The sequence below is a fragment of the Lasioglossum baleicum genome, chromosome 2, assembly GCF_051020765.1.
Source record: "Lasioglossum baleicum chromosome 2, iyLasBale1, whole genome shotgun sequence".
Taxonomy (NCBI): Eukaryota; Metazoa; Arthropoda; class Insecta; order Hymenoptera; family Halictidae; genus Lasioglossum; species Lasioglossum baleicum.
The window spans coordinates 9,379,207-9,405,458 of record NC_134930.1 but is presented as its reverse complement, the minus strand read 5'-3'; the positions used below and the strand labels follow the sequence as shown (position 1 = coordinate 9,405,458).

General features: G+C 43.6%; 2 protein-coding genes across 8 annotated transcripts in view; both read left to right on the top strand.

The window, feature by feature from the left end:
- Nucleotides 1-1,930: 1,930 nt before the first annotated feature.
- Nucleotides 1,931-15,068, top strand: LOC143218345 (uncharacterized). Of its 5 annotated transcripts, none has more exons than XM_076443493.1 (2): nucleotides 1,931-11,460; nucleotides 11,976-15,068. In XM_076443493.1, exon 2 carries the CDS (start codon nucleotides 14,580-14,582, stop codon nucleotides 15,066-15,068), a length of 489 nt encoding a protein of 162 aa, XP_076299608.1. In that variant the 5' UTR covers nucleotides 1,931-11,460; nucleotides 11,976-14,579. The 5 variants fall into 5 exon arrangements, with proteins under 5 accessions (XP_076299608.1, XP_076299617.1, XP_076299594.1 ...); XM_076443502.1 differs by having other exon boundaries at nucleotides 1,931-11,471; XM_076443479.1 differs by having other exon boundaries at nucleotides 1,931-11,477.
- Nucleotides 15,069-15,081: 13 nt separating this feature from the next.
- The window catches only part of Rdga (retinal degeneration A), a 60,760-nt gene continuing 49,589 nt past the window's right edge, over nucleotides 15,082-26,252 (top strand). For all 3 annotated transcript variants that reach the window (XM_076443126.1, XM_076443135.1, XM_076443144.1), the window contains exon 1: nucleotides 15,082-16,175. In XM_076443126.1, coding sequence (XP_076299241.1) covers nucleotides 15,082-16,175 — 1,094 coding nt within the window. The remainder of the gene's footprint in view (nucleotides 16,176-26,252) is intronic.

Here is a 26,252-nt window from a genome sequence, read left to right as displayed (position 1 = left end):
ATATACATACATATTGTGCATGTACTCCAAACTAAAACCTGCATCGCTATCCTGTATCTTCATTTAAGCTGCCATAGTCCAGTGATTTCGAACCACTGAGAGCGAGAGAGAGAGAGAGAGAGTCTAGAGAGAATATTCTGGTCTAGAGTGTCGATGTTTACGCGTTTTTTTCGCTCGAGGACTTTTGCGTACGTACAGAAGATATCAGAATACTGTTTTGTATTCATTTTTTCAATCTACATATACATATAGACTGTTGACCGTAGTACAGTTTCAAAACTGGTCATCCGGAGCAGAGTTTTCAGATAGTTCTGAATTCCAGTTTGTCAATATTTAAAGCGAAAATTTCAAGATATTTTTTGCAAAGCGTAATACTAATCAGAATCGATAATAATAACTGTAATTGTATGAAATATCCGACCATTTTTAAACAAAAATGGACAAAGTTTTGAGATACGATTTGAATAACTTGTTACATACTTGAATTACAATTAAATCGAAGAATTAGTTCTCGTGTTTAACTACAATTTTATACATGTTCGACGGTTACCTGTATATGATATTTATTATTATAATACTTGGAGTATTATCCACGCAGTAGTCTTAATATTTCATATTTTGTCATAGAACAATTTTCCCTACAGTTTCTCGATGTGTCCCGTGTTTTCAGGAAAATTTGTTTGGTGTGCCGCGCGATCGTCCGGGGTTTCGCATATACATATGTACATACATTTATCGAGGATCGCGACGCGCGACGGTTCAATTCGAAACAATCGGCGCGGTGCGGCGCGGCGCGACGGCTGAAATAAAAACAACACCGAACCGGACACATCTTGCGTCTAATCGAATTAACGCCGGACTTGAGTTCGTCCGATTTTACCCGAGATTCCGTTCGAACCCGTTGAAATTTTCATTGCGCCTGTAACCGCGAACCCGACCCACGCAATAGATTTTCCGTGCATTGTTTCGTTTTCCTGCGGTTTCCATTCTCCCTGATTTTTTGATTTTTTCTCGATTCGCAGACACTGTCGAATCCTCGCTCCCTATTTGATTTCCTATCCCGCAGACTAGCTGATCCGTCCGCTTTTCAACGAGCTGCATTAAAGACTAATCTAGCGGTGGACCGATCGATCGAATCTTGTTAGTAATAATAAAAAGCTATCCATAGCTGTTTAACACGAGGTGTGATAAAAAGAAACTCTGTCAGTTTGCTGATCGCTTCGCTGTACCTCTGCATCAGTTTGTCAAATTTCATCGACCCGCGAATGTCTCGGTATGCTCTGCAATCAATTTAATAGAGCCACAGAAATTAGATGAAAATGTATTCTTCCCCCTGATCATTTTTATCTCCCTCTCCCCCCGTCGTTACCTGCCCCCGTTACCGCTCTACGCTTTGGACGATGTATGTATAATCGTGAACGCCTAGGCGAAAGGTCATACAATTTACGGCTTAGAGCCTCGCTTTCGTCAAGTTCGACCGAGCAAAGAGTAAAGCAGAATACATATTCTCTTTCGATCGAGGGCAACCTGGCCGCAGGACGTTTCCGAAAGCCTCTGCTGTATCAACCCTCTCCATCTCCATAACCGTTCATCAATCTCTCTCTCTCTCTCTCTCTCTCTCTCTCTCTCTCTCTCTCTCTCTCTCTCTCGATCGAAAAAGGTTTGACCGAACGAAAGAGCCAGCCATTCGTGGATCGTGGAAAAGGGTGTGTGTGCCCCGTCCCCCGAGGGCAGCCAGCCCTTTGACTGATCGTATACCACCATCTCGGTGTTTCTCGTGTGCATTGTAGGTTGCTCGGATTCACGCCGGAGCTAGGACAACGGGTGCATTTTGTGGAGGGCACGCAATTTCCGTGCCGCGAAGACAAGCCAAAAAAGTCAGTTAAGTCGGAGGACAGGTTGGCAATACGAGCGAACGGTGTGTGAGAGAATAAACTGGACCAGTGGACCCGCAGAATCGTTAGAGTATCCTCGAGCATACCCTCCGAGTAATCGGGATTAGGAGGAGCACCTCCCACCGCGCTGCGCGGAAGCCACGCGATTCCCCGGATAGCGCCTCGGCCACGCCTCTCTCTCCCCACCTTCTGGCCCTAACTCCTCCCACTAGCCCAAATTTTGCTCCCCAAAGTTGTATGTACAAAGTGGTTTCTGGAACACGACACGAAACTGACTTTTGATGACTCAGATATTACTAATTGTGTAAGTGCATACATACATACATACACATAGAATCTTTTGGCACATGTTTCTGACCGAATTTCCGATTAGTTTTCTTCGTGACCGGCATTCTCGGAAGCGCGTTACGGACGATGGAATCATTTAACACGATGCATTCGTGCTTTCGTGCCACCATCTAATTCCGCGTTTCTATTCATTCAATTGCTTTTGCCTCTTGTGCTTCTGCGCCAGATTACGGAATATCGTGTCTGATGTTCTTTTGATACACAAAGGGAGGCGGGGAAATTGAATTGTGAAAGAAGTTAGGGTAGATTTACCGATCCGCGTGCTGGTGTCTATGGCTTTTCTTCCCCCTTTGGATTTAATTCGTTCTTTCCCAGTTGTACAACCATGAAACACATCTTGTTATTCAAACTATAGTATAAAATTGTAATTCAAGGTTCGATACGAATACCGAGAACAACACCAAGTTGCCGAAATTTCAATTGTCGAGAAATTTCTCGTTTGACAATTTCTCAAGTGTTTCACACGCGACAAATATCAAATTTGCGGTTTCCTCCGCGGAAACGGTAAGTCGCACGCAACAAACACGACACCCAGTAAGTACATGGACCGACGATTGCAAACAATTTCCAGCGATTCTTGCGAAAGTTATTCAACGGTCGTTGCTCCTACAGTTATTTCGTTATTTGTCCATTCCCCATTCGACATGACGCCTCCGTGAAAAAAGAACAGTTCCGACGTGGCCGTGGATGGAATATACTTTTTTGCTGTTTGCTTTTTTCCGTCCTTGATTAACTGATGCGACGCGACGGAACCGCAAACGCAGAACACTCTTTTCGCAAGGTTTGGCAACCCGTGGAACAATGTCCCATTCGTGCTATTGGTTTTCTCACCTTAATTTTCATAGTTTTCGCCGATTGAAACCGCTGAAGGCGGTAAAGAAGAAGCGTGGTTTTGTAAACGATGCCGAATTCGGCCTGACGGAGTTTTCTATTCACAAAATCTACGAAAAATCTAACAGAATTTGGGGGGGGGGATTGCCTTTGACGACGCATTTTTCAGAATTTCATAGTTTATCAAAACTTTACGTAGAATAAAGAAATTTCTGGAATTCATTGCATTTGACGTCGTTGTCGAGTCAATGAAACTATGTACATATTGTATTAGCACCGGGAAATGAAATTTTATTTTATGCCGGTTTTGCGTTCGTCATGGAAATTGAATTGCCCTTTCAAGTATCCCGTTTGTTTATTTGATTCCGGCGGCAATTTCCACGGAAAAATATTTCATCGCGTGTTCGACGAACCGTTTCGATAAAACGGAAGAGGGGAGAGGCTAATGGATTTTTGACATTTTTTGTGGAATTCGCGAAGACACGGAGTGCCGCAATCGTAATTAACGCGTAGCGTCGACTGAAAGAGCAAGCAATTGCTGCAGGAAAATCTTCCTGGGACGATTAAACGCGAGATCTAGTAAAATTTCACGCAGTTTTATTATTGTATTTTTAGTTCGTCGAAAGAGTTCTCTATTGATTTAGTTTAATTGGTCCATTGAATTCACGTATATTCCGTTCTCATAAAATTTTATTCGCTCGAAGCATCGTGTAAAATGTTATGTTTAATTGTAGGAATAAATTGTGTCAGTCATACTCTCGCACTGGTAACGCACTGGTTATTCAAAATACGAGGCTGCGGATTTTTATACAAGCGCGCATTTGTTTAGACAGATCCAGGTCAACAGGGGTCGCATGCAAATGCATTTCAACGTTTAAGCATTACCGATTCGTCGGAAATAAAACGAAATCATCGGTAAACACTGCTGAATAAATAGATGCATAAAATCCGTCGAGTAATCGTAATAACTCAGAGCTGCGACGAGACCTTTTATTATTCTCTTCTATTCCGCTCGATTGTGCACGGTATAATTGATCAACTGTTTCTTATCGCCTACGCGCCGCGCCGCGCCATGCGCCGATGGGGTCAAGATTGTCAGGTTTTTTAATTATGATTGATACCGCTGCGCTGGGTTCGCCAATAAATAACCTCGGCGGTTTCGTCGGGAGATCGTTTACGATTTACAAACCTTTCGAAATACATAAAAGGTCATTCTCGCGTATGCAATTTAAAACGAGTTCACGATGTTTTGATTAAATGTTTTTACGTTTCTTTTGATTTGAAAGCATATTTAATTACTACTGAATAAGTTACGAAAGCGAAAGAAGAAAAATAGAAGGAAAGAGAAGCGACGACACAAGACAAGACGAGGCAAGACGACAGTAAGTAGCAGACACTGCCGCCGCGTCGCGTCGCTTCGGACCCGAATTGTTCGCGTTAAGTGAAACGAACGGTTCCCGTCGGATGTTCCCGAATACGGCTGTCAGGTTCTCGTTAAATTATTTCAAGGGATTTGCCTGAAACGGAAACCGCCCGCGCTGACATTTCAAATTTAATCGTCCGACTGCGCTTTTATTGCAGAACGCGGAGCAGAGCATTCTCCCTGGATGCTCGGTCGCAAATCGAGATTCGCTAATAGGATGAACGTAATGCAGGTCGGCACGTTTAAATGGTTGGGGTCGGGCTGAATGGACACACTCCTGCGTGAATTTTAATCGGATGCGAAGCGATTTTGATAATTTCGCGGCAGCAACCGCCGCGCCGCGCTAAAAATTCCATTTTTCATCTGTACACCACCTGTCAAAAATGCTGTTCGAATTTTTTAAATACTCTAAACAGCATAATTGAAAACCCAAAGGCGTCCAGCTTTAAAATGAGTCAAAAGTTATTGCCCTGTGATAATTTTCGACGAAATTATCACAGTTTAATGTAGTGATTGAATACTTTTTCAACTCACCGATGATAATTCGTGTAGTTTGAGAATCCTATAGAATATTAATATAATTTATCACCGATTTTCTTGGCAACAAAACGCCGACGCGTTAAGCACCATTACGAATTCGGCGTAAACTAACAATAAGTATTACGATTAGCATGCCGCGAACGTTTTATAATCACACGTTTCGCGTATAATGATTGTTAGTCGCGTTTCACGATGAAATGCCGTTGGACTTGGTGATTCGAGCGGCGTGCGACGCGGCGCACAGTGGTCTAAACGGGCCATTTAGCTGGACAAAATTATTCTAGCATTATTTTAAGACTTAAAGCCGTAGTTAAGTAGGTCATTGGATTCGTCTTGACATCAGCTACAACAATATGTAATAAAAAATATTTAGTGGCGTTTAAAAAATTAACATATATATATATTTTTTTTTATTAAAAAAAAATTATTGTGAAATGTTTTTATTGGGATTTATAGATGACCGAGTATCGATTAACTTTTGTTTGAAACATTTTCTTGCCAGATTATCCGAAATGTTCAAAACATCGTGGTGAGAATTGGGCATTTCCACCGAAACACTTCCGAACCGACCGTTTTATGTAAGTGCTTATGAATCACAAACGACAAAAGATAGCAAAAACTGATTCAAATAAAAGTTACATCGTATTTTTAGGCCGACAAATTTGTACAAAAATTTTCTAAAAAAAATCATTTTCAAAATTTTAAAAAATTTATAAATCTTCAAAATTGTTTGCATAAATTTTAGGGGTCCAAAAATACGATATCACTTTTACTCCAACCATGTTTTGATATCTTTTTGTGTCGTTTGTGGCTTACGTGGAAGAGAATCATAGAGATGATTCGTATATCGACATTGAATTACTAAAAACTGTCTCAAATTCAAAGGTGCAAGTTCGTGCTAATAAAATTGATTTTTTTCGGACACTCTAGACTTCTATAAAGATGTTCCAACATGTTCCATCCTAAAGGTTTTTAAAGGTTTTTTTGCGAGACTGTCAGAGTTTGAATGCTATATACGTTTGAAGTATACATTCATTTTTAAGCAAATAAACAATATATTTAAGTTTTATTTGAGTTTTGTTCTTTTGGTTCATGCTGGTGTATCCATCATAGAATGAAAAATTCCACAAATATTTCCACTACTAGATGTTCACAACGAGATATACTAATGAATAGTGAGGTGTCGAATGACGATGACGAAATACGAAGATGAAAAATGAGTTGTTCGTGGGGGTATATTTTATTATGGGGTGATAAAAAGGGAAAAACCAACAGTGATTCTTCTGACCTGGTACCTTACCTCTCATTTACCGAAGCGAGAAATTTTCTGCGAGATTTCCATTTTTGGGTTTTGTCCAGCTAAATGGCCCGTTTAGACCACTGTGCGGCGCGGCGCGGCGCGGCGCGGCGGCCCCCGGAAGCTTACAAACTCTCGCCTCGAAAATTTTGATTTATTCGCACGGAAACGATCTGATCTTCTTTCGGACGGTGACCGCTTTGTCTCATCGAGATAAATAAACGACTTCCGTTAATTGCTCCCGTGAAAACGCTGTTTCGCCGAAACGGCGATATTTTTCGTTTCGTTGTTGAGCTTCCACGCGTTGTTCGTCCATGACCAGTTTCTCTTGTAATCGATACAGACAATTTTTATTTTGCACAAAGATCTTTGAAGTGGTTTTTACAACGAACCAGCGACACCCTGTGTAAAGTTGAAAATATTCGTCATCGTGTGTAGAATTTTCCCTGTCGGAACACACGTGTCAGTTGATTTTAGCGCGTTTAGTATCGAGCTCCTTCGACGGTTGAAGCACACGGGGCAAGTCTTCCGACAGTAATTTCGCATCGCCATGTAGGTTTCTTGACTGCGCACATATTTATGCGTGTTGACAGTACATAAACAGAGGGCGCGAGTGGCGGCAGAGCGTAATATATTCGCGTGCGTGAGGATTAAACGGGGGGCGGCATGTAAAACAGGTGAACCGAGCGGGAATAAAGAATCGTGTAGATATATGTATACCTACATACGTATGTATAACATCGGCATTACATATGCGCATAACTTACCGCCGACCAGCCTCGACATTTTTGCAAATACAAATCCGTGACTTCTTGGGAAAGCTCTCGCGTGTCTCGTGATTTGTGGATCGTTCGATGCATGACGCGATCGTCGTTGACTCATTCCCCTATACTTCCATATACGATCGAGACGACGCGACGCACGCCTAACCGATCGAAAACGAACTCTGTTTTTGTATTTTCATCCTTGAAGATTACTTATTTGTCAAAATCCAAAGATGGATGGGTAAAGAATTTGAAAGAGTCTAATAGGAATTACGTTGATTTACTGAAAAGGTGGTATCCGTTAATATCGAGTCGAATCATATCGCGGAACGATCGCTAAGGAAAAATGAAACGAGCATTCGCAGCAATGTGCGGTTCGCCAGGTTGTCGAGCGATTAGATTCGATCTGATTGTGTGAGACGACGCGATGCGACGCGACGACCGTGCGATTTTCAATGATTCACGGAGAATAGTTGTTATCGAGTGGCCAGCAGCCCTCGGCATTCGAGTTTCGCGTAGTGCGAGAAGCACGGTAAAAGTCGAGCGACGACTCAAAGAAAACCAGTATGTACTTTCATATTTTACGTACCGATAGACTGCTGCTTCGCTCGCATTTTAGAACGGAATTACCGTGTTCACCCAAGGTTTATTGATTGCTTTTCCTCTTGCTTGTTCTTGGTGCAGTTCCAACTCCGGAGGTTCAGCACCTTTTAGAAACCGATAACACTTAAACGGCGAGTTTATTTTTGTAAACGCGCGAAACTTTCGAACGATGATGGTGGAAGAACTTTTAACGATTCACCTCCCACCAGAAGAGCGTTCCTCCTATTCTTCTTCGTTCTTTCGTTTTTTCGTTCGTGTAGTATAAAGTATAAAGAGTATGTAATACATACTATGTATAGTGGCGAAAATGATATAAACTCGTCGGATACAAAAACAATCAATGGCACGAACATTACCGTACCGCGATCAAATATTAATACTTTGGGAAATGGATATCAGCCGGGAGATGTAACGTTCCGTAATCACGCACAATCATAGAAAAAGCGAAGAAGGTGTATCAATTCTTTATGCGATCAAGTTCGGATGCGATTAAACGCTCTATTTTTCGAACGAAAAGATTTACTATCGTACGATGTTTTCCATTTGTTGATTATTATAAATCGACGACTTCTGAAAATGCTCCGCGATGCTAATCGGTCGTATCGATTATTCTGCATAGAAATGAGGCTACTGCAATCCGGTCCGAGCGAAGCAGTCCGACGGAAACCACCGAGAAACTATGTATTAATCGATATCAATTATTATTTAGTAGCTTCGTTTCTAAAGATTACCGGAGCTCGTTCCTTTTTCCCGCGATAATCGATTGCCATTGACGAAAATAGAAGAATTTTTGTGAAATACGCTGCGCTTTGTTCGGCAATAATTACTTGCAATTACTATTGGAGACACGTTTCGCGACTGTCACACGTTGCGGTTTAATCGAGATACATAGAAGACTCTCGTGACAATTTATTGTTAGCCTTTATTGACTCGAATCGATGTTAATTACCTGCGAAATAGCTGACCCAGTTCAACTTCTGAAAAGTCAAATCTTTCTTTAGTAATGGGACGTTATTACAGTGAGTTTATTTTAGTATTTGTCATATTTTATTTCGGCAGAAGAGTCGATGTTGACGAGAAATTTCAAACGGTAAAAAGATTAAGGGAATCGAGGAATGTCGATACAATACCTGCAAATTATTCAAATGATTAGTTGAAGAAATATAAATTTAGTCCCGGTGTCTTGCCATCATCGATGCAAACAATTTTTATTTTATTTTTCAAATCGTTTCGAGTACATAATTGAGCAAAATGCATGTAAATTCCACTGTAAAAGTAAAAATTATCACTAGAGTCGCTAAAAGATATCTCTTTTAAAAGAATTAAACAGCAAAAGATATGAGATAAATAGAGGTAAGGGTCAAATGGTTGGCGTGCACTTTCAATGGGTCCGATTGTTTAAGAAACGAATCGATATTAGCAGAGCTAAAGAAAGAAAAACGGTGGCTGCGCGAATTCACGAAGAAAAAAAAGAGAACCGGTGACGTAGCCAATCTGTTCCGACATCAACGTAACGACGCGACGGCCATTACGAAATCTTCGTGTCGAGTGTTTCTGTTTCGTGTTGAGCTGCCTGTTCTTTTCGTTTTTCTTTCTCCGTGTCTCGTATCTGATATTTAATTAAGTAACGTCTACCTTTTTTTCTTCCACAACGCCCACGGAATCTACGTTTCAGGCCGTTTCGTCGTCGCGTCACTTCTTTCGTTGAGCGAAAGTATGTACACAGCGACTTTTATTAACGCATCGTGTGCATCGATCAAAAGTATCTATTTTTATATATAATACAATATTTCTTCCGGAATCTCCCTGAATTTTAATCGGAATTATTTGAAAGTTCATGTTTTTTATTGCAGCCAATTGAGCGCACGGCCTTATTTACGCAGAAATATTTGCACTGCTTTCAGCGCAACGATACTCGTAATGGGAAAAATGTTTGTGTAATTCTCGGTTTTGCCAATCGATGTATCGAAACGAGAACTTTCGCGTGCGCTCCCGTCGTTCCGGGAACGACGTCAACAATTGTTTTTATTTTCCAAGAACGAGTTTTCATCGTAACGATATTTACTTTTCTCGAATTACTCTGTGCCGATAAAACTATGAATTTTCACACTCGCGCGAAATCAACCGGAAATCGCGGGGCAATCGAGAAGATATCGATTTCTCATGAAAAATCCGTCGGCGAGATTGCGAGGAATGGAATTTCGCATGTTCTGTCGCCCGCCCCCCCCCCCCCGGGTACTTTGCGACGATTGCGCGCGACTTGGCTAACGCGTCTGACCATTACCGTGCTGTTTCTACTTACTGGTAACATCATCGGCAAGATGCGTTCGGCGATATACGTGCATTTCAAATAAAATCTTTTGGAAATATGTAATAATTAAAACAGTATTATATGTAGAACTAAAATACATAGTTTAATCGTTTAATTTTTTCGTTTTATGTCGGATCATTACTTTGTGTTTCTACTGACCAGGAGCATAAGCAGCAAGATGAAGCGTTTTGAAATCTAAAGGTACATCTAAAGTAAAATGTCTTGGAGTAGTAATCAAAATACATACTCCTATTTAAATAAGAATTTCAAGGTTTTGTTCATTCTTTCGAATTACACGGAAGAATATTTGAAAATATGTATAGATTCTCTGGATATTTGAAATAAAATGTGCGAAGATACTATTTTAGGTATACTTTAGACACTATTTGTTAAATTAATAAAAAAATTAATTAATTCTGTAAATTTTGGCAAATACTCAACCGGACAATTTTTACCAATTATTTCCGGGAACTTGTGCTCGCATCTCGTACAAGCTCGACGTAAATCGCATCACACAGTTGTGACCATCTTTCCCACTTCCAACTCTGAACAAATCAACCGTTCAGAAACGCCATTTCCATCCCGATCGCCCACTCAATTTCTCCGAAAGTTCCACGAACAAGCAAAAAAAGGCAAACCATGCGAACCGATCTGGCTATTCCCGTTGCCGTAAACCAAAAAACCGCAAACCCTTCGCGACAACCCTCGATCCTGAGGACACGAGGTTTTCGGAAGCGGTATCTGCCTCGAAATTCCCTGTGGCCTGTGGCAAATAAAAACACGGTAGACTGAATGTGCTCGAGGGGTTGCTTAGCGAAAAGAAAAAGAAAGGAGAAATGACGCGAGTGAAAGAAGACAAATACAGTAGACGAAAGGGAACACTATCATTTTCAATAAAAAATCTGATAAGTGTGATTTGATAATAAATCTACACCAAAAAACATATATCTAGGAATATCATAAGCGATACTCCTAGAAATTTCGTTCGCTGTATCCGACCGTTTTGGACCAAGAAACAGACTAAAAGGAAAAGAAAGAGAACGCGCGCGCGCGAGAGAGAGATAGAGAGATAAGGAGAAAGAAGAACCATAAAGAGGGGTAGGCTCCACACGTGTCTGCCCTTCCTGCGTCACACGTTTTCCCCGATACTCGACCACGTAGCGCAATCTCCAATTCGTCGTCGTCACCGGCATCGGTGTTCCTCGTTCCCTTGTCTGTGTACACCATCACACAGACACGCGAGCAGAGCGGGAGACACGGAGAAAGAGAGGGTGATGTCGGAGGGCGCATGTCTGACCGAAGACTGCTAGGCGAGAGAGAGAGCAGGAGAGGGTGGAAGCTCTCCTAGAGGGAAAACGAGAGGCCAGTGTTGAACCCCCACCTGGAATCTCTTGGCATCCGGCACTGCCGAGCCCTGGTCACTAGTCCGACCAGTCTACCCTGTCACGGCACGTCACGCGTACTCGTTTGTGTTCCGTGGTCTCCTCTCTCTCTCTCTTTCTCTTTTGCTTTCTTTCTCTCTCTCTCACTCTCTTTCTCTCTCTCTCTCTCTCTCTCTCTCTCTCTCTCTCTGTCTCTGTCTCGCTCTCTCGCCCGCCCTCACCCTGACTCCCCAACTCGTGGTCGATCGAAAAAAGAAACGTAGACGGAGAGCAACGCGCGACACACACGCGAGAAAAATCGGAAAACACACAACCAAAGTGAAAGACCGTGAAAAAACGGTCCGCGTGCACGCGTCACGAGGACTGGACCAGTGTCCCTGTGTCCGATGATCGATCGACCACGATTCAGACACGTTTAGAATCCGGTTCGGATTCGGAACAAGTTTGAGGGAACTTCGATACCGAGGGAGTCTAAACGAAGGTGCTGCGAGAGAGACCGGTGGCTGTTGAACCTTCGCTCGAGGATCTTTGATCTTTGGGCACCCGCCAACGCGGAGGTGTAAAGGTTCTTTGATTTCTAGTTGTTAGAACGGAGCGGCGGTTGAACCTTTGCCCGAGGATCTTTGATCTTTCGGAATCCGGGAAGTGTGGAGGAAGAGAAGAGAAGTCTGATTGATAAAACGTGTTGGACGAGGGATCTGACCGAGAGCGTAGATCCTGCATCTTAGAGAGGACCCAGAATCTGTTCGATCATCCTCGGAGGATCTCTATCCGGAGGTCTTCAGGTTCGGTGATTCTCTTGCGATTTGTGAAGTGAACGCGGAATGATTCCAAGTTCAGTGTGTAAGGGTGCTTCAAAGTAGACCGAGGGTATCACGGAGGTCTTAACGTGGACTTATGGTTTGACTTTGAACAGTGTTGTTGGAACTGCGGGTCTTTGATCTTTCGACATTCTGTTAAGTGGGATGGAACTGAAAAGTTTGTGTTTAATTTTTTCGAACAACTTGGGACTTGGGATCTAACTTTTAAAACTGTGTGTCAGTTAGAAGATTCGGTCCAAGTCTGAGGAGTACTGTTGGCACATCAACCCGAAGATAATCGACGTGTTTGGCGTACTTTGAGGTCTCGCCGAGGTCTCCAAGAAAGAACATTGAACGTTCCATGGTAGCACGCGGTTAAGGTGCTCGCCCAGAGCGTGTTCCGCACGATCCTCCATCCATCGCGATGGAGATCACCTGAGCTAGGTCGCGCGCAAGTTCGATGAAATCGTTGCAATTCTAATCCGGGGAAATTTACGCTTGTCGCGCCGAGAGAAATTAAGTAACGGGCCTGCAGAAGAGGCTGACTCTGCCGATCGATGCTGGTAGCCGAGCTGAGAGAAAGCGAGGCGAAAGCAACGAGGCAAGGGTTGACTCACGTGCGGCGAGGTTCGCCGAGGTCGTCGAAGGTTCTTCCTGTCGGACGGTGACGCGTGACCTTCTGCTATGGTTCACGCGTCGCTGGCCAATCTGCGCGACCAGTCCGACACAGGCTCAACCCTTCGGGAAACAACACGCTGTTCATCCGTTGGTTCGAAAGGATCGAACGTTGTTGCGATCATTCGGACAGAGATCCTGGCTCCGAGAATACCGAGATCAACCGAGGGATCGGCCAATTAACCCGATCCCGTCTAATTGGCTCCTTTCGACTGGGGGAGCGGTCGATATCGGCGGATCAGCTGTTCGGAACGGCCGATTATCGGCTTCGCTGCTACTCGGGACTCGATTCTTGAGGTTCGTGGAAATCTTGCGAGTTCAATTGCTGAACAGGGAGCTCGACGATCCTCGATGGCCGATGGGCGCAATCGATGCTGGTGCAAGTGGAAGTTTTTGGTGGATACGGATTCTGGAGGATTCAATCTTCAGAGGGGATTCATTCTGTAGAGAGCAGAGGCCGCCTCTATGATCGAAGAGCTTGCGACATTGGAGAAATTCCATGATCAGAGAACTAGAGTTCGCGTCCTCGGAGCCTCGGTTCGGTGCGGTGCGCGCTTCGATAATTTTCGGGGAGGATAAAGGATCTAGACGCCGCTCCGAGGAGCGTGCACGCGATTTCGTTACGCGGCCCCACGTGTTGCTCGCCTTGCTCGGATAAAATTGCAAGGGTTCGTAACGATCGAGGAGAGGGGACGCCCCCGAATAAATTTCATCGTTGGTCGGGGCAGCGCGTTTAATTTGCGAGAGTGCGATCATCGGGGCGCGGTGATGAGGAAATTCCGTCGGCCGGGTAAGGCGGCTTAAATTGCAAATTCTGCGCGGCTCTCGGGGACACGTCGCCCGCTCCACGTGGCGTCGGATGTGTCCCAGATCGGAATGTAATTTTAGCAAACTCGGAGCCCCCGGGTCTCTCCGTGGACCAGCTATTCGGATCCGGTGTCTAGAGAGGATCTGGTGGCGTTAATTAATCCGCGCGATCGGCGTGGCTCTGTGACTCCAACTAACGTATAACCCCGGTTAAGAATCGATGAACGAGAGACCTTGCAGCGCGACGTTCACGAATAATGGTTCTAGATCGAATCGACGAGAAGAGACAGTTTTGTTTAATAGCGAGAACAGTGAGGATTATATCGAGAGTAACAGGCGATAGACAATCAACGATGTTCTCGGGAAGATAAATGTTTTTCCTTGGTGCAGCTTCGGTTGAGTAAACGCAATCTGTACAACAAGTAGACAGACTCGAAGAGGTGTTTGATGTGCATCCATTCTCGGTGCAGCCTCGTTTGAATATACACGGTGTCTGGTATCGGCTTGTACAGCAAGCTAACATACCATGGAGAGGTGTTCGACGCGTAGAACTGTTTTCGATCAAGTTCCGATGAAGGTGTTTCAAATCGAGTATAGATATTCGGAAAAATATTTGACGTAAAACCGTTTCTGGTGGAACATTTGGCTAAATACGATCTACAGTTTAATCGTAGATACCCGTAAAGGTACTCTGCCCACGACAAAAGACAACGCGGAACAGTTTCCGTCGAAACTCCAAATACAGACACCCCGAGAACATTGCAAGGTGAAGAGATCGAGTGCATCCTCCGAAGATTCAAAGAACACTACCTTAGTTAAAGGTCTAGTTCCTCCGGCGGGATCGAAGAAGCGAAATTAGAGGATCGAAAGCGCGGAAGCCGGGGTGAGAAGCCGAGGTCACTTATGATGGGCTGCAGACCGGCCGCTAGATCGAAGGTGGCGGAAGGGTGCGGTCTCGGGCAGCTGGAGTCGGCTTCCCCGTCGCCGAGGTGCATCGATTTGATCGAGGTGTGGATCGATCGAAATTGGCTCGCGTTTGATCGGGGCTCGATCCACCTGGAGGACACGGAAGACGAAGAGGAGGACGAAGACGATCAGGTATCCTCCGAAACAGAAGCTGAATCGGAAGGGGACCAGCCATCCTCTGAAAAAGTCGAAGAAGAGTATCAAGTATCCTCTGTAAGCGAAAAAGTAGAGGATCAGGCGTTCTCAGAAAAAGAAGAAGAAGAGGCTCGGGTGTCTTCCGAAAAGGAAGATTATCTGTCCTCTGTAAAAGAAGACGAGGATCAGGTGTCCTCGGAGGAAGAAGAAGAAGAAGAAGAAAAGGGCGTATTTCTGATCAGCAACAGACCATTATCCGAAAGTATCAGAGCGTTGGTTCTGAGCAGATAGCTGTCGCGTGAGGATGCAAAGGCTGCGCTCGACGTTCAAGCGGTCGAGGACCCCCACGGGAGCCGAGATGAAGTCGCAGTCTAGCCTGGAGGTACCTAAACAGGTACGCTCGGCGTCGTTCGATGAGATCCAGCTGGAAGCTAAGCGTCACGACGACGCGCGAGACTCTAGATCCGCGAGGACTACTTCGTCCTCTTCGTCGTCCTGTTCGCCGGCTAGGTCGCAGGACTCTTCTCGAGGACGTAGATCCGCTACGTTGCGAGTACCCCAACTACAGAGTGGACAGAGATCGAAGAGCTTCGACGTATGCGAGAGGATCTATGGATTACCAGGGCAGACTAGTTTGGGCGGGATCCGACGGCCGGAGACGCCGACGATCCAGGTGTCCGGTTGCTATCATTGTGCTTGCGTGGAGGAGCATAAGAGCCTGTACTCGAGTAGGGACGACGAGGATCCTTCGTCGAGAGAGGACGATGCTCGCGACGAGGTTGACGATACCTCGGACGACGAGGATTCCGAGCTGGAGCAAAAGAGCGAAGGTAGCCCGGAGATCAGAGTCACTCTGACCACCTTCACCGAGAAACTGGTGTTCGACGAGGCTAGCGACGATGCGTCGACGGTCGTTGAATCCGAACCCGTGGTTCAAGCGATCCAGGACACTCGGGAACCTGACTCGAGCGAAATCATGGGCGGTTTGTTCCCAGGAAGGGAACGCAGAAGGTCCATCGCATCCCCTAAGCTATCCAGGCAAGAGGCTCTCACCTCGTACCCCGGCGACCTACCCGCCGTTGTCAGCTCGACGGAGGACGAGGAGAAGATCGACGACGAAGACGACGACGATGACGACGAAGACGATAACGTCAGCGTCGGCAAGAGCAAGTTCGTGGTTAGGGATATTTTCTTGACTGTACCAGAGTTGAAGAGGGACCGTGCCGCTTCAGTGGATTCCTGTTTTAATAATAAAAATGGGAAAGGAGAGAACGCCGACACCTTGGCCGTTCCTCAGCAGAGCATCCGCTCGAAGAGCGTTGATATTGTTCTGCCTACCGATGCGCAGACCAGGTACACCGCTCTGCTGCCTGGCACCGAGGCTAGACCGACAAGAGGGTGGGTACGTCTGGTGAATGGGACATGTCCCTTCTTCCGAATACAACTTGCGAAACAACTGTGTTTTCGTGTTTGCGGGGATCTGTTCCCATTGCTGTTTGCTCGTTTGTATCTATGTCGATGTCTATGTCTATTCTATGTCTATGCTGTTCACGAAAAATCTCAAGTACTTTGGTCGACGTTACTTTGAAAAAAGTAACTCGGTTTTAAAGGATGCGTTTTCACTTTTCACTGACCGTACGTTTTACATTTTCCATCGTTGTGCTGCTTCCACGTGTATGTTGCCTTTTTCTATTGTTTTTTCTTCTTGCATTTTGGTTTGCTGTTTATGTCGTTTTGCTGATGTCTTGATATCTCGAGGACTTCGTAACGGTGTACGAAACGATAGTACGAAAATCGTGGTGCAACTGCAATACTATTAGAAAGTATGATTTAATACGAAAAAGTAGAATTAGAATGTGGAGGAGAATTTTTGCATTTAAAAGCCTTACGAAGCCTGGATCCATTTCATTTCTAGTTTAAACATTCCGTAGATATATTTTTGATCATGGTTCTTCTGAAAAAGTCCCTCGCGTTATTAAACTTTAACAAACGTAGATTACGATTAAAATTCATTGCCAGAAGCCGAGAGGTTACAATAGCGAGATTAACTTTTTTCTGTTCGAATTTTTAATAAAAATGATTCTGAGTAATTTTGTAACATGTGTATCGATGATTGCCACGTGTCAGATATATTCTCGAAACTTCCGTGTGAAAATACCAGGGGAAATAAAACGAAAATTGGTAATCTGATTTTGCTCTGTATTTGATCGGTCTGTCCTAAAATTGTTACAATTTGTTAACTAACTACCGAACCGATATCAAATTAGGTTTGTCAGCATTTATGTTACTCTTTTCAAATATGTATAATCAATTGAACGACAGTACTCTGCCTAATTTATTTTCTTGATCTCGCTTCGATAAATTGTACGATCGTACATCGTAATTTAGTAGACCAGAGGAATATTTGACTAGACTCTTGAAACACTTGAAAATATGGGCACTATTCGGTCTGCGTGTCTAAAGCACGGTACTGCCTCGTTAATTGCCTCAATCCTCCTCGGGTTAATTTCCGTAACCATACGTATATCTCAAGGTAGTTGACGACGTTTCATTGGAATCTTGAAAGTAAATACCGAACTGTTCGAGTCCTTAAAGTACAGTATTACTTCGCTAAATGTCTCGAACTTTCCATGGTAATTCTAGTAATTTCACAATTCTCTCTCTCTCTCTCTCTCTCTCTTTCTACCAGTGACATTTTAAGGGAATCTTGAAATATTGGGAAAAGTGAACGTTGAACTTTCATTCGTGTCCTTAAAATACGGTATTACTTCGCTGTCTTGAACTTTCCAGTATTATCTCGCCAATTGTCCTAATCTTTCTTCGACAACTTTCACAATGATACAATACAATATTTTGAAACGAAGTTTCGAAGATAAAGTATTTTGTATCTTGACATTTTTCTGGAAGATCGTTTTCACTGATGCGGAAGTTGAATAATCTTCGTCCTTTGATCGTTTGAGCTCGAAGAATTCAAGTTAGCGAAAGATAATTCGTTCTATAGGATTCTATAGAAGAAACGGGCAGTTCCTTTTTATGATTTCGTTTTATGTCTCTTTAGAATATCTGTTTTGTATACGCTCAGAATTGGAAATCGATCGTTCAATTCGTTCCGTGGACCACGCCCGGGTGTAGTCAGTTTCAAACGCAGGATATACAATGTATCGAGAGTAAGACGCTTTCGAAGTTTTCTACATCGCATCGCACCGGTACGGCGCGCGGCGCGGCGTGTTTCGAGACGGACACATCCCTTTGCGAATTTTCTTCGAGCTTCCATGCATAAAATAGAACAAGGTCGCGATTTCGAGGTATTGCATTCGAAGATAATACAATCGAAGTGGATCGATTGTTCTCGTCCCTGCAGGAAAATACCTCTTAGAATTTTCATCAAATTTCACACTCGCAAATTCCACACAACGGTCTCACGCTTACAGGCAAAGAATGTCAAATTTCTTGCATGGTTACGCGTGAAACACGTGACAGCTCTTTATTAAATTATTTTCATATTTTATGAACGACACATGTTTCAGAAAATGTTGTAAGCAATGTTATTTTCGTTAGGGTTACATAATTAAGATTTTATAGGTATTTGAAGCTTTTGCACGCAACGATGCTTATTACGATTTCCACAATGTTGATTGGGTTAACGGACCTCGTGGAGAAAGACAGGCAGCGAGCTCCATATGTATACCGTTCGCATTTCACGAGGTTCCTCGCAAAAGTTCATACACAGAGCTTAATCGAAGTCAATTTGATTTGACCGTGTGCGCAATTCGCAGGCATGGATGTCGGTCTGGTCTTTTGTACCGGGTGGAATTCGCAGCTCGGCGGAGCTTTTCTATTTCGGGAAGATTAAGACGTCAATGATTCAAGAGACAAGTTGATTAGAGCTCGGACGCGTCTAATTGAAGCGCACCGGCGCGGCGCGGCGCGGCGGAGCGCAAGAACAAGTCCATTGTGACCGAAGTTAGTTAAACGTTCCGAGCATCTGAAACGAAAGTTTCATTCCCATGCCGATGAAAGCCACGGCAAAGTCGGATAACGAGATTTTTATTACTGCTGCTCCATCGAACCGCGATACCGTCGCGCGTTGCGTCGCGTCGCGTCTCATCGGATTAAACGCAATTTGCCAGACCACGCTGTTCGCGTCTTCATTGGTTTTTTCGCGTCACGTTTCTTAACACGTCGAGCCTTTTACCGGGCCGAAGATAACTTACGATGCTAATGCAATGGTTAGAATTCGCCTCACGGTGTTTTGTTCCGTTCTCTTTAACTGTCTCTTCGACGCTTCGCAGTGGGCCAGAATCACAAAAAACTGAACAAAATTCGCGTCTCTGTTAATTATACGATGTATTATCAATTACTAGACTAGGTTTTTATGCCGGATTTATAACCAAAAAATAGGTGGGTGTCATTTGAAACAGGAGAAAGATTAAAAGAATTCTTTAGGGTCGTAGAGAGTCTAACTGATCGACCCACAATTTCAAACTAAAAATTGACATAAAGCTTTTAAATGCTATAGCTGGAAACGGATTTGTACAGTTTGATTCTCTACTCTACAACCAAGATGAAAAAATAAGACGGTGCGGTGTATAAAGGAAAGCCGCGAATCAGAACAAGTTGGAATAGAGATCCTGTTAATTCAGCGCATGAAAATGCGATATGGACAGAAGCAATACGAGAATCCAGAATTGGATGGAGTCAGGTTCACGAGACAAGAATCAAATCAAGTCAGAATCGAAGATCGGATATTGGTACAACCAATAGTCGAGAGACTGAAATCCGAACTTCTAAATATAAAGCAACCGAGAAGGTTTCTGGAATGGTGAGTTCAATTGGAAATTCAAGTCGAGGGAATCAAACAGCTTTAAGCCATACAATCTCGGTCTATTTCTCAATCTCGCAATCTTTCTGTCTTCAAGCTTTCAAATTTTAGATCCTCAGGATAGGAAAACAAGTTCGTGTCTCGAAAATATTTTAATAATGTTAATCGTGAATCTCGCGCACCAACAGTCCAGAAATGAACGACTACTTTTAAAAATTCCGAATCCATTTTTGGATCTTGAACATTGTATGAACGTCTCCTTAAATATCAGTTTATCGGGGTAAACGTTACCGTTTCATAAGAAACGGTGGCTATCTAAATCTAAACGAACGCTCACGTCCGTCGCGAAACATCCTGCAGCATCGTTCTGCTCGGGGAGACGTTCATTTAACGATTTTTCTCCTCCGGACACGGTACGAAGATAAAGTGACTTCATTATTGTCATCTGGGTCTTATCAAACCCCGTGTTTCACAAGTTTTATCTACCCTCCGATGATGTACCAACTTGCCGCTGACTGCGAACGCTTTTACTTCCACACTAGCGAGCTACACCGTCGTTCGATATCTATGTATAATACATACATACGTATGTATATATACATACATTATTCTTTCATAACATCGTATGTACACTACGTAAAAGTTTTAATCCTCCGCGGACGAGGGTTCTTGAAAATATTAGATGAGGTAACTGCACTTTATATTATTTATTCCGATGTACAGAGACTCCCACTACATATGTAGTATTCGGACTTCGGACACTCTTAAAAAGACTTGGATAACTTTTTTAATATTGATTCATATACTACTTGGATTTTTTTCACTAGGTGGAACAATTAGTTGATACTGCATAACGTGAGAAAGAAATTGAATAACTTGCAATTAGCTCGGAGCGACGAGAATTTCAGAAGGAAAACTCGGAATGTAACGTCGATGTACTTTTCCCGCGATGACTTCCGGTTGGGAACGAGTTCCGAAAGTTCGTGGGAGTTCCGTCGCGCGCGTTCGTTTCTCGATGGAATAAGAATCGGCAAACGGGAAAGTTTCGCTGGGCATGGCCAGAGTGAAATTTAATCTTCCGCGTAGTCTCCATCCTCCCTCCTGTCAACTGATTTCGAAACGATTATATCCTAGATTGATTAAAACTGCGCGGAATTAACGTCGGAAATTCGGTTACATGTGTTATACTTAATTGGAAGGGGAATTCGATTCGATTTTTAGGCTCGTTATTGTGGCTATACCCCGCAATTGTAACTGGAAGGAATTCGAATGTTCGTGATTCGGTTCGACCGGATGTTATACTTAATTGGAAGGAATGCTGTGTTCGCTATGCTGATCGATGAGTAGTGTAATGGGCGACAGTGCTTCTGTGGACAACGTATCATGTCGCGATTATGCGATTGCGATTTCGAGAGCTCTCGCATCGCGTCGCGTCGGTGTCAACGGCGACGCTTCTTGGATTTGTGGATTTGTTGCAGCGAAAGTTTCGAGCGGATGTTTCGAATGTGCACTGTGTGACAGAAAGATAGCAGTAAGGAGAAAATTGCGGAATAATTCGTATTTAAATAAACGTCAAATCAATCGTCCGCGATTTGCAGGGAAGCGAACATTTACGAAGAAAAATTGCTAAAGAGTATTGCTGATTATTATCGCTCGGATACCTTTCCGCAATATAGTGGATGGCTATAGCGGGGAACTAATAAACCTGTCGCAGAAACCACTTCATTACCAATGAACAATGAAGTAGCACACCGTCTAAACAGATCGAGCAATTTATCCTCCACTGAATTTATGAAGAATGGAGAGGAAAGTGGATTACCTGAAATTCTAAAAGATTGCGTACAGTAACTGCGCGGTTCACTTATGGGCTCGAACGGAAAGTTCATACCATTTTTACGGAGCAGCATTATAATTCATAAACTGATTTGGTATGCTAAACAGTAATAAGAAGTAATGAGAAGTACTTCATGTATCTATATATATAAAAACGAAGTCCTGACTCACTCACCTATCAACGCCCAGGCTAAATCCTTGGACCTAGAAAGCTGAAATTTTGTACAGAGGTTTCCTTCTTGATCTGTATAAGGGGTAAGAAAGGATATTTCGAAATTCAACCCCTAAGGGGGTGAAAAGGGGTTGAAACGTTTGTATGAGGAATATATTGTTCGTGGTCGGATTTGCTTGATACTTGGTCTTAATGCTCTTTGATACAATTAATCAAACACCTATTTCGGTATTTTAAAAAATTCAACCCCCAAGGGGGTGAAAAGGGATTGCAACGTTTGTACGAGGAATATTTTATTTGTGGTCGGATTTGCTTGAAACTTGGTCTTAATGCTCTTTGATATAATTAATCAAACATCCATTCGGCATTTTAAAAAATTTAACCCCCGAGGGGGTGAAAAGTGGTTGCAACGTTTGTATCAGGAATATTTTGTTGTCGTGGTCGGATTTACTTCGTACTTTGTCTTAATGCTCTTTGATACAATTAATCAAACACCTGTTTCGGCATTTTAAAAAATTGATCCCCTAAGGGGTGAAAAGGGGGTTTCAAATCTAAGATGGCGGCATAACATAAAATTAAAACTCTATAGGGGTGAATGGGGGGTTAAAAGGTTTTATGGAGAAACAATATCAATTTCCGAGGCATTAAACGGTTTTCTATGCGAGCGAAGCCGCGGGCAGAAGCTAGTTTTTCTATAAATCCATCAAATCTTATTAATAATAATCTACGACGTTGATCAACGATAACACCGATTAAAAAAAAAGATGCTCTACGAAAAATGTAAATTTGCACAAAGAAGTTCAGTATGTAAAATAACGAGGTATCGCGGAACGAAAACAAGCTACAAATTTCGCATCGAGGAAAATTCGCATAATTCCGCGAATGCGAGACGCCCGCGCTCGCGGTCTAATAACAACTACAAGGGGTACAAGGTAAAGAAACGATGAAAGCAATTACTTTCGTCGTTATTATTGTAATCAGCGCCGAAGACGGCTTGCATATTCATGCAGCGGATCGGCGCGGCGCGGAGCGGGGTAATGAATTATTATCCCCGGCTAATTAATCTGCATAGAGTCTCCGGTTAATTAAACTACGCGGAATGGAAAATAAATCCGGCGAAGGGTTGCGTAACGCATTGATCCAAGCTGGTAATTAACTTCAGGAGACGAAAAGCCTTTCTTCGGCGCGGCGACGCGAGAAGTCTAGGCAGGAATAATAATCCTCTGCCGTACGATACAACGCCGCGTGACGTTGCACGAAAGCAGAAATCAATTTTTCGTTTCGCAATTCGCCGCGCTGAATTTTTCTCTCTCTCTCTCTCTCGTGTAACGCGTAAAAGTCGGTGTTAAGGTGGTACAATCTGGTTTCGAATCTTGAAGAAATCAATTTCTCTTTATTTTCCTTAAGTACACGCGCCCTCGAACATGCGTGCAAAACGACGGTTTGTTTGAAACGGCGAGAGTAATTCGGTTGCGAGCGTTTCAATAATGTGTATTCTGTCTGAATAGAAGAATGAATTTTAATTGATGTATTCCCCAATATTTCGTCGAATTTGGTCGTAAATGTGATCTCTTTCTTATAGATATGTATGTATTTGTTTTCCACCGAATGCTACTTCCGGCATTCGTTCGACAGTCCCTGGCGACCTATCCGTCGAGATGATTTTCCAAAATGGAAAAAGAGAAATCGTTGATATCGAGAAGAGAAGAAAATTGCGCGAGGGAACGCCTCGAAGATTTTACTTTATCGGTGAAACGTGTTCGGGTTGGCCTGTTTCGCGAGCTTCCTCTCTCCTGGGCTTTTTAAAACGCGAGAAATGGATAAGAGTATCGACAGTTTCTAACACACAATATCAAGAGGAATACGAAAGTAGATCGAGCCGGAAAATTGCTGAAAGTTCCCAAGCGGCCGTGGCCGGGTGCTTCTTCGACGAAAGTTCGCGGTTATTCGTTAGAATTTTTATTTCGTATCGTGATCCGCAGTCTATTAGTTACTCGGAATAAACAGAGCGAACATACTCGCTAGATTTCTGGTGTAAGCCTCGCATTCCCGGGCAGGGAGACGATCCGGAGATCAAGCCGAACTTACAATTACGGTGCGCATCTCGCGTCGCGTAGAATTAGCTCGTTAATAATGAACGGTCCGCGGTCGTTAACGATTCACGAGCAGAGAGCCATCCCGTGGCTCGTAATGCTGGACCTGAAAATTTTATTGGCCGATATACGGTAGCCGACGCGACTATGGTCGCACGGCCCGTATCCCATGGTCGCGATCCGAGATCTCTCAATATTCAAAAGTCGACCGGCCGACCGGGCCGTGCAACCGGTGTATCCGGAATCCTCTGGGCTCGTTTGTCAAACACTTGGTCGATCGGGTCGACTGCAAAACGAATTCTTAACGAGCGGGTATGTCAACCCGTTCGGCCGGGTTTAAAGAGAAACCCGGGTTCTCCCCCGTTAACGAACGACTCGACTCGACTCGACGCGACGCACGGCCGCGGTCAGGCCCGACAAAGCGGAAATTATTCGCTCGCGTGCGTGATAAACGCCGGCCTTTGTGCTCGTTTCAATGATCATTTTGTCAACGTTCTCCCATAACAGCGCTGCGCCGCGCCGTGTGACATGCTCGGCGAAAAATCGAAAAAATATCGCGCACGTTCACATATCCCACTCGGTGATTCGACGCTGCTAAACTCGGTGCTCGAAAACGAGCGAGAACCAAATCGCAAAAGCTTGAATTTTTCTACCGAAAAGAGAATTTTTGTTGGGTCCTATGGGAACCGACGCGACGTGACGCGCGATGCGACGCTACGCGACGGGTAAAATGTACATAATACGGAGTTGCGCGAATTGTACAATAGTTTTGAGCAGGTACTGTGCACGCGAGCAATGCGCGTAAACGTAAACGCACGATGGAGGTCGGTTCGCGCGCGAAGGCGCGACAATCGAAGGGAAACGTTTCGCACTCGCTGCCACACGACTTCGATCGGAGCTATTTTCGGGTTATACCTCGGATAACGAAGACTCGCAATCGAATTACGAGCGCCGGGAATGAGCGGTGAACGCGATACCGCGTCGCCCGTGGGTGAAAGTTGGCATTCTCGCGGAATTGCGTGCAATTGTGCGGGGGTGTCGCTTAATTGCAACGTTCAGAATCTTTTATTCGTCCGGTCGCGTCGGAAATTGCGCCGAGCTAGTTTTCTCGCAGGAACACAGCAGTGCTTCCTGCGTAGGTCTGCGTAGTTTTCGGGTCCGGAAGTCACATTCTTGCGCGAGACATTTTTCGTCCGGAAATTGGCTTGCGCGCAGCTCGACGAAGCAAGAGAATAGATATAGTTATAATAATAATTATTATTATTTATTTATTATGCACGGACCGAGGTCCATTTACAATAGAATAAAGACTTACAATAGAATAAAGACTTAACATAAATGACTAAGAAAGGACATGCATAAAAGAAAAAAAAACTATTGGTATAAAGGTACTGATATTATGAGTTAATCCTGCGTAATTTTTTTTTGAAAGTTTGTAACGACCCATTAAAATAGTCAATACTATTATATAGAGTGTTGGAATTCGCAATAATTCGATTTATAGGATTTGTTAATCCATATGTGGATTTGCATTTACGTGTTTGAAAACCTGCTCGAGATCTCAAAGCACGTTCAGGTGCGTAAAAATTGATTTGCATAAGGAGAGAGGTACAATCTATATGGTTATTAATTAAATTAAAAATAAGGCTCTGGTCGGATACTCTTCTGCGAGCAGACAATGTTTCCAGGTTGACTATGGTTAATATTGTGGAGTAATCGTGATCAAAGATTGACATAGGATTATTAATCTTATGAGAACAAAACCTGAGAAATTTATGCTGCACTCTCTCTAGCATGATTTCATAATTTAAGGTATTCGGAGACCATATATTTGAAGCATATTCCAACTGGGGACGGACAAGGGCAATATATAGCAATCTAATTGTGCGTATTGAGTGAAAATCAGTAGAAAAGCGTAGTATAAAACCGAGTGTTCTTGATGCGGAATTAACAATGTTATGAATATGTTACGGTATTGATGAATTGAGACGGTAAGGATATGTGAATGGTACAGAGCGACGGGAAGACCGCATAACATGGCATTTTTCAATATTGAGTTCCATACCATTCTTGCAACACCACTCACTAAAACGATCTAGGTTTGCTTGTAATCTGGAAGCATCATCGTAGGACGAGATGCTGCAGAAGATTTTTAAATCGTCTGCGAATAGTAGGTACTTACAATATTGAAAAATAGTAGTCAAATCATTGATGAAAATTATAAATAGTAGCGGACCGAGGAGGGTGCCTTGAGGTACACCTGATAGAACATGTATCGGAGATAATAGGCAACTGCGTATACGCACAATTTGAAAACGGTTTGTGAGGTAACTTTCAAGCCATGACAATAGATTTCCCTTGCAGCCAATAATGGTCGAGATTCGACACTTGAACACTTCGACCCTGACAAGAAAGGTATCAGAAACATCCGGGATGTTGCAGAGGTCTCTCGGTGTTTGAGACAAACGTCGGGAAAGGGACTCGATAGAGCAACGTATCGCGGAACCTCGCGAGACTCCGGTCTCTCTCTCTCTCGTGAAAGATTCAAGGACACT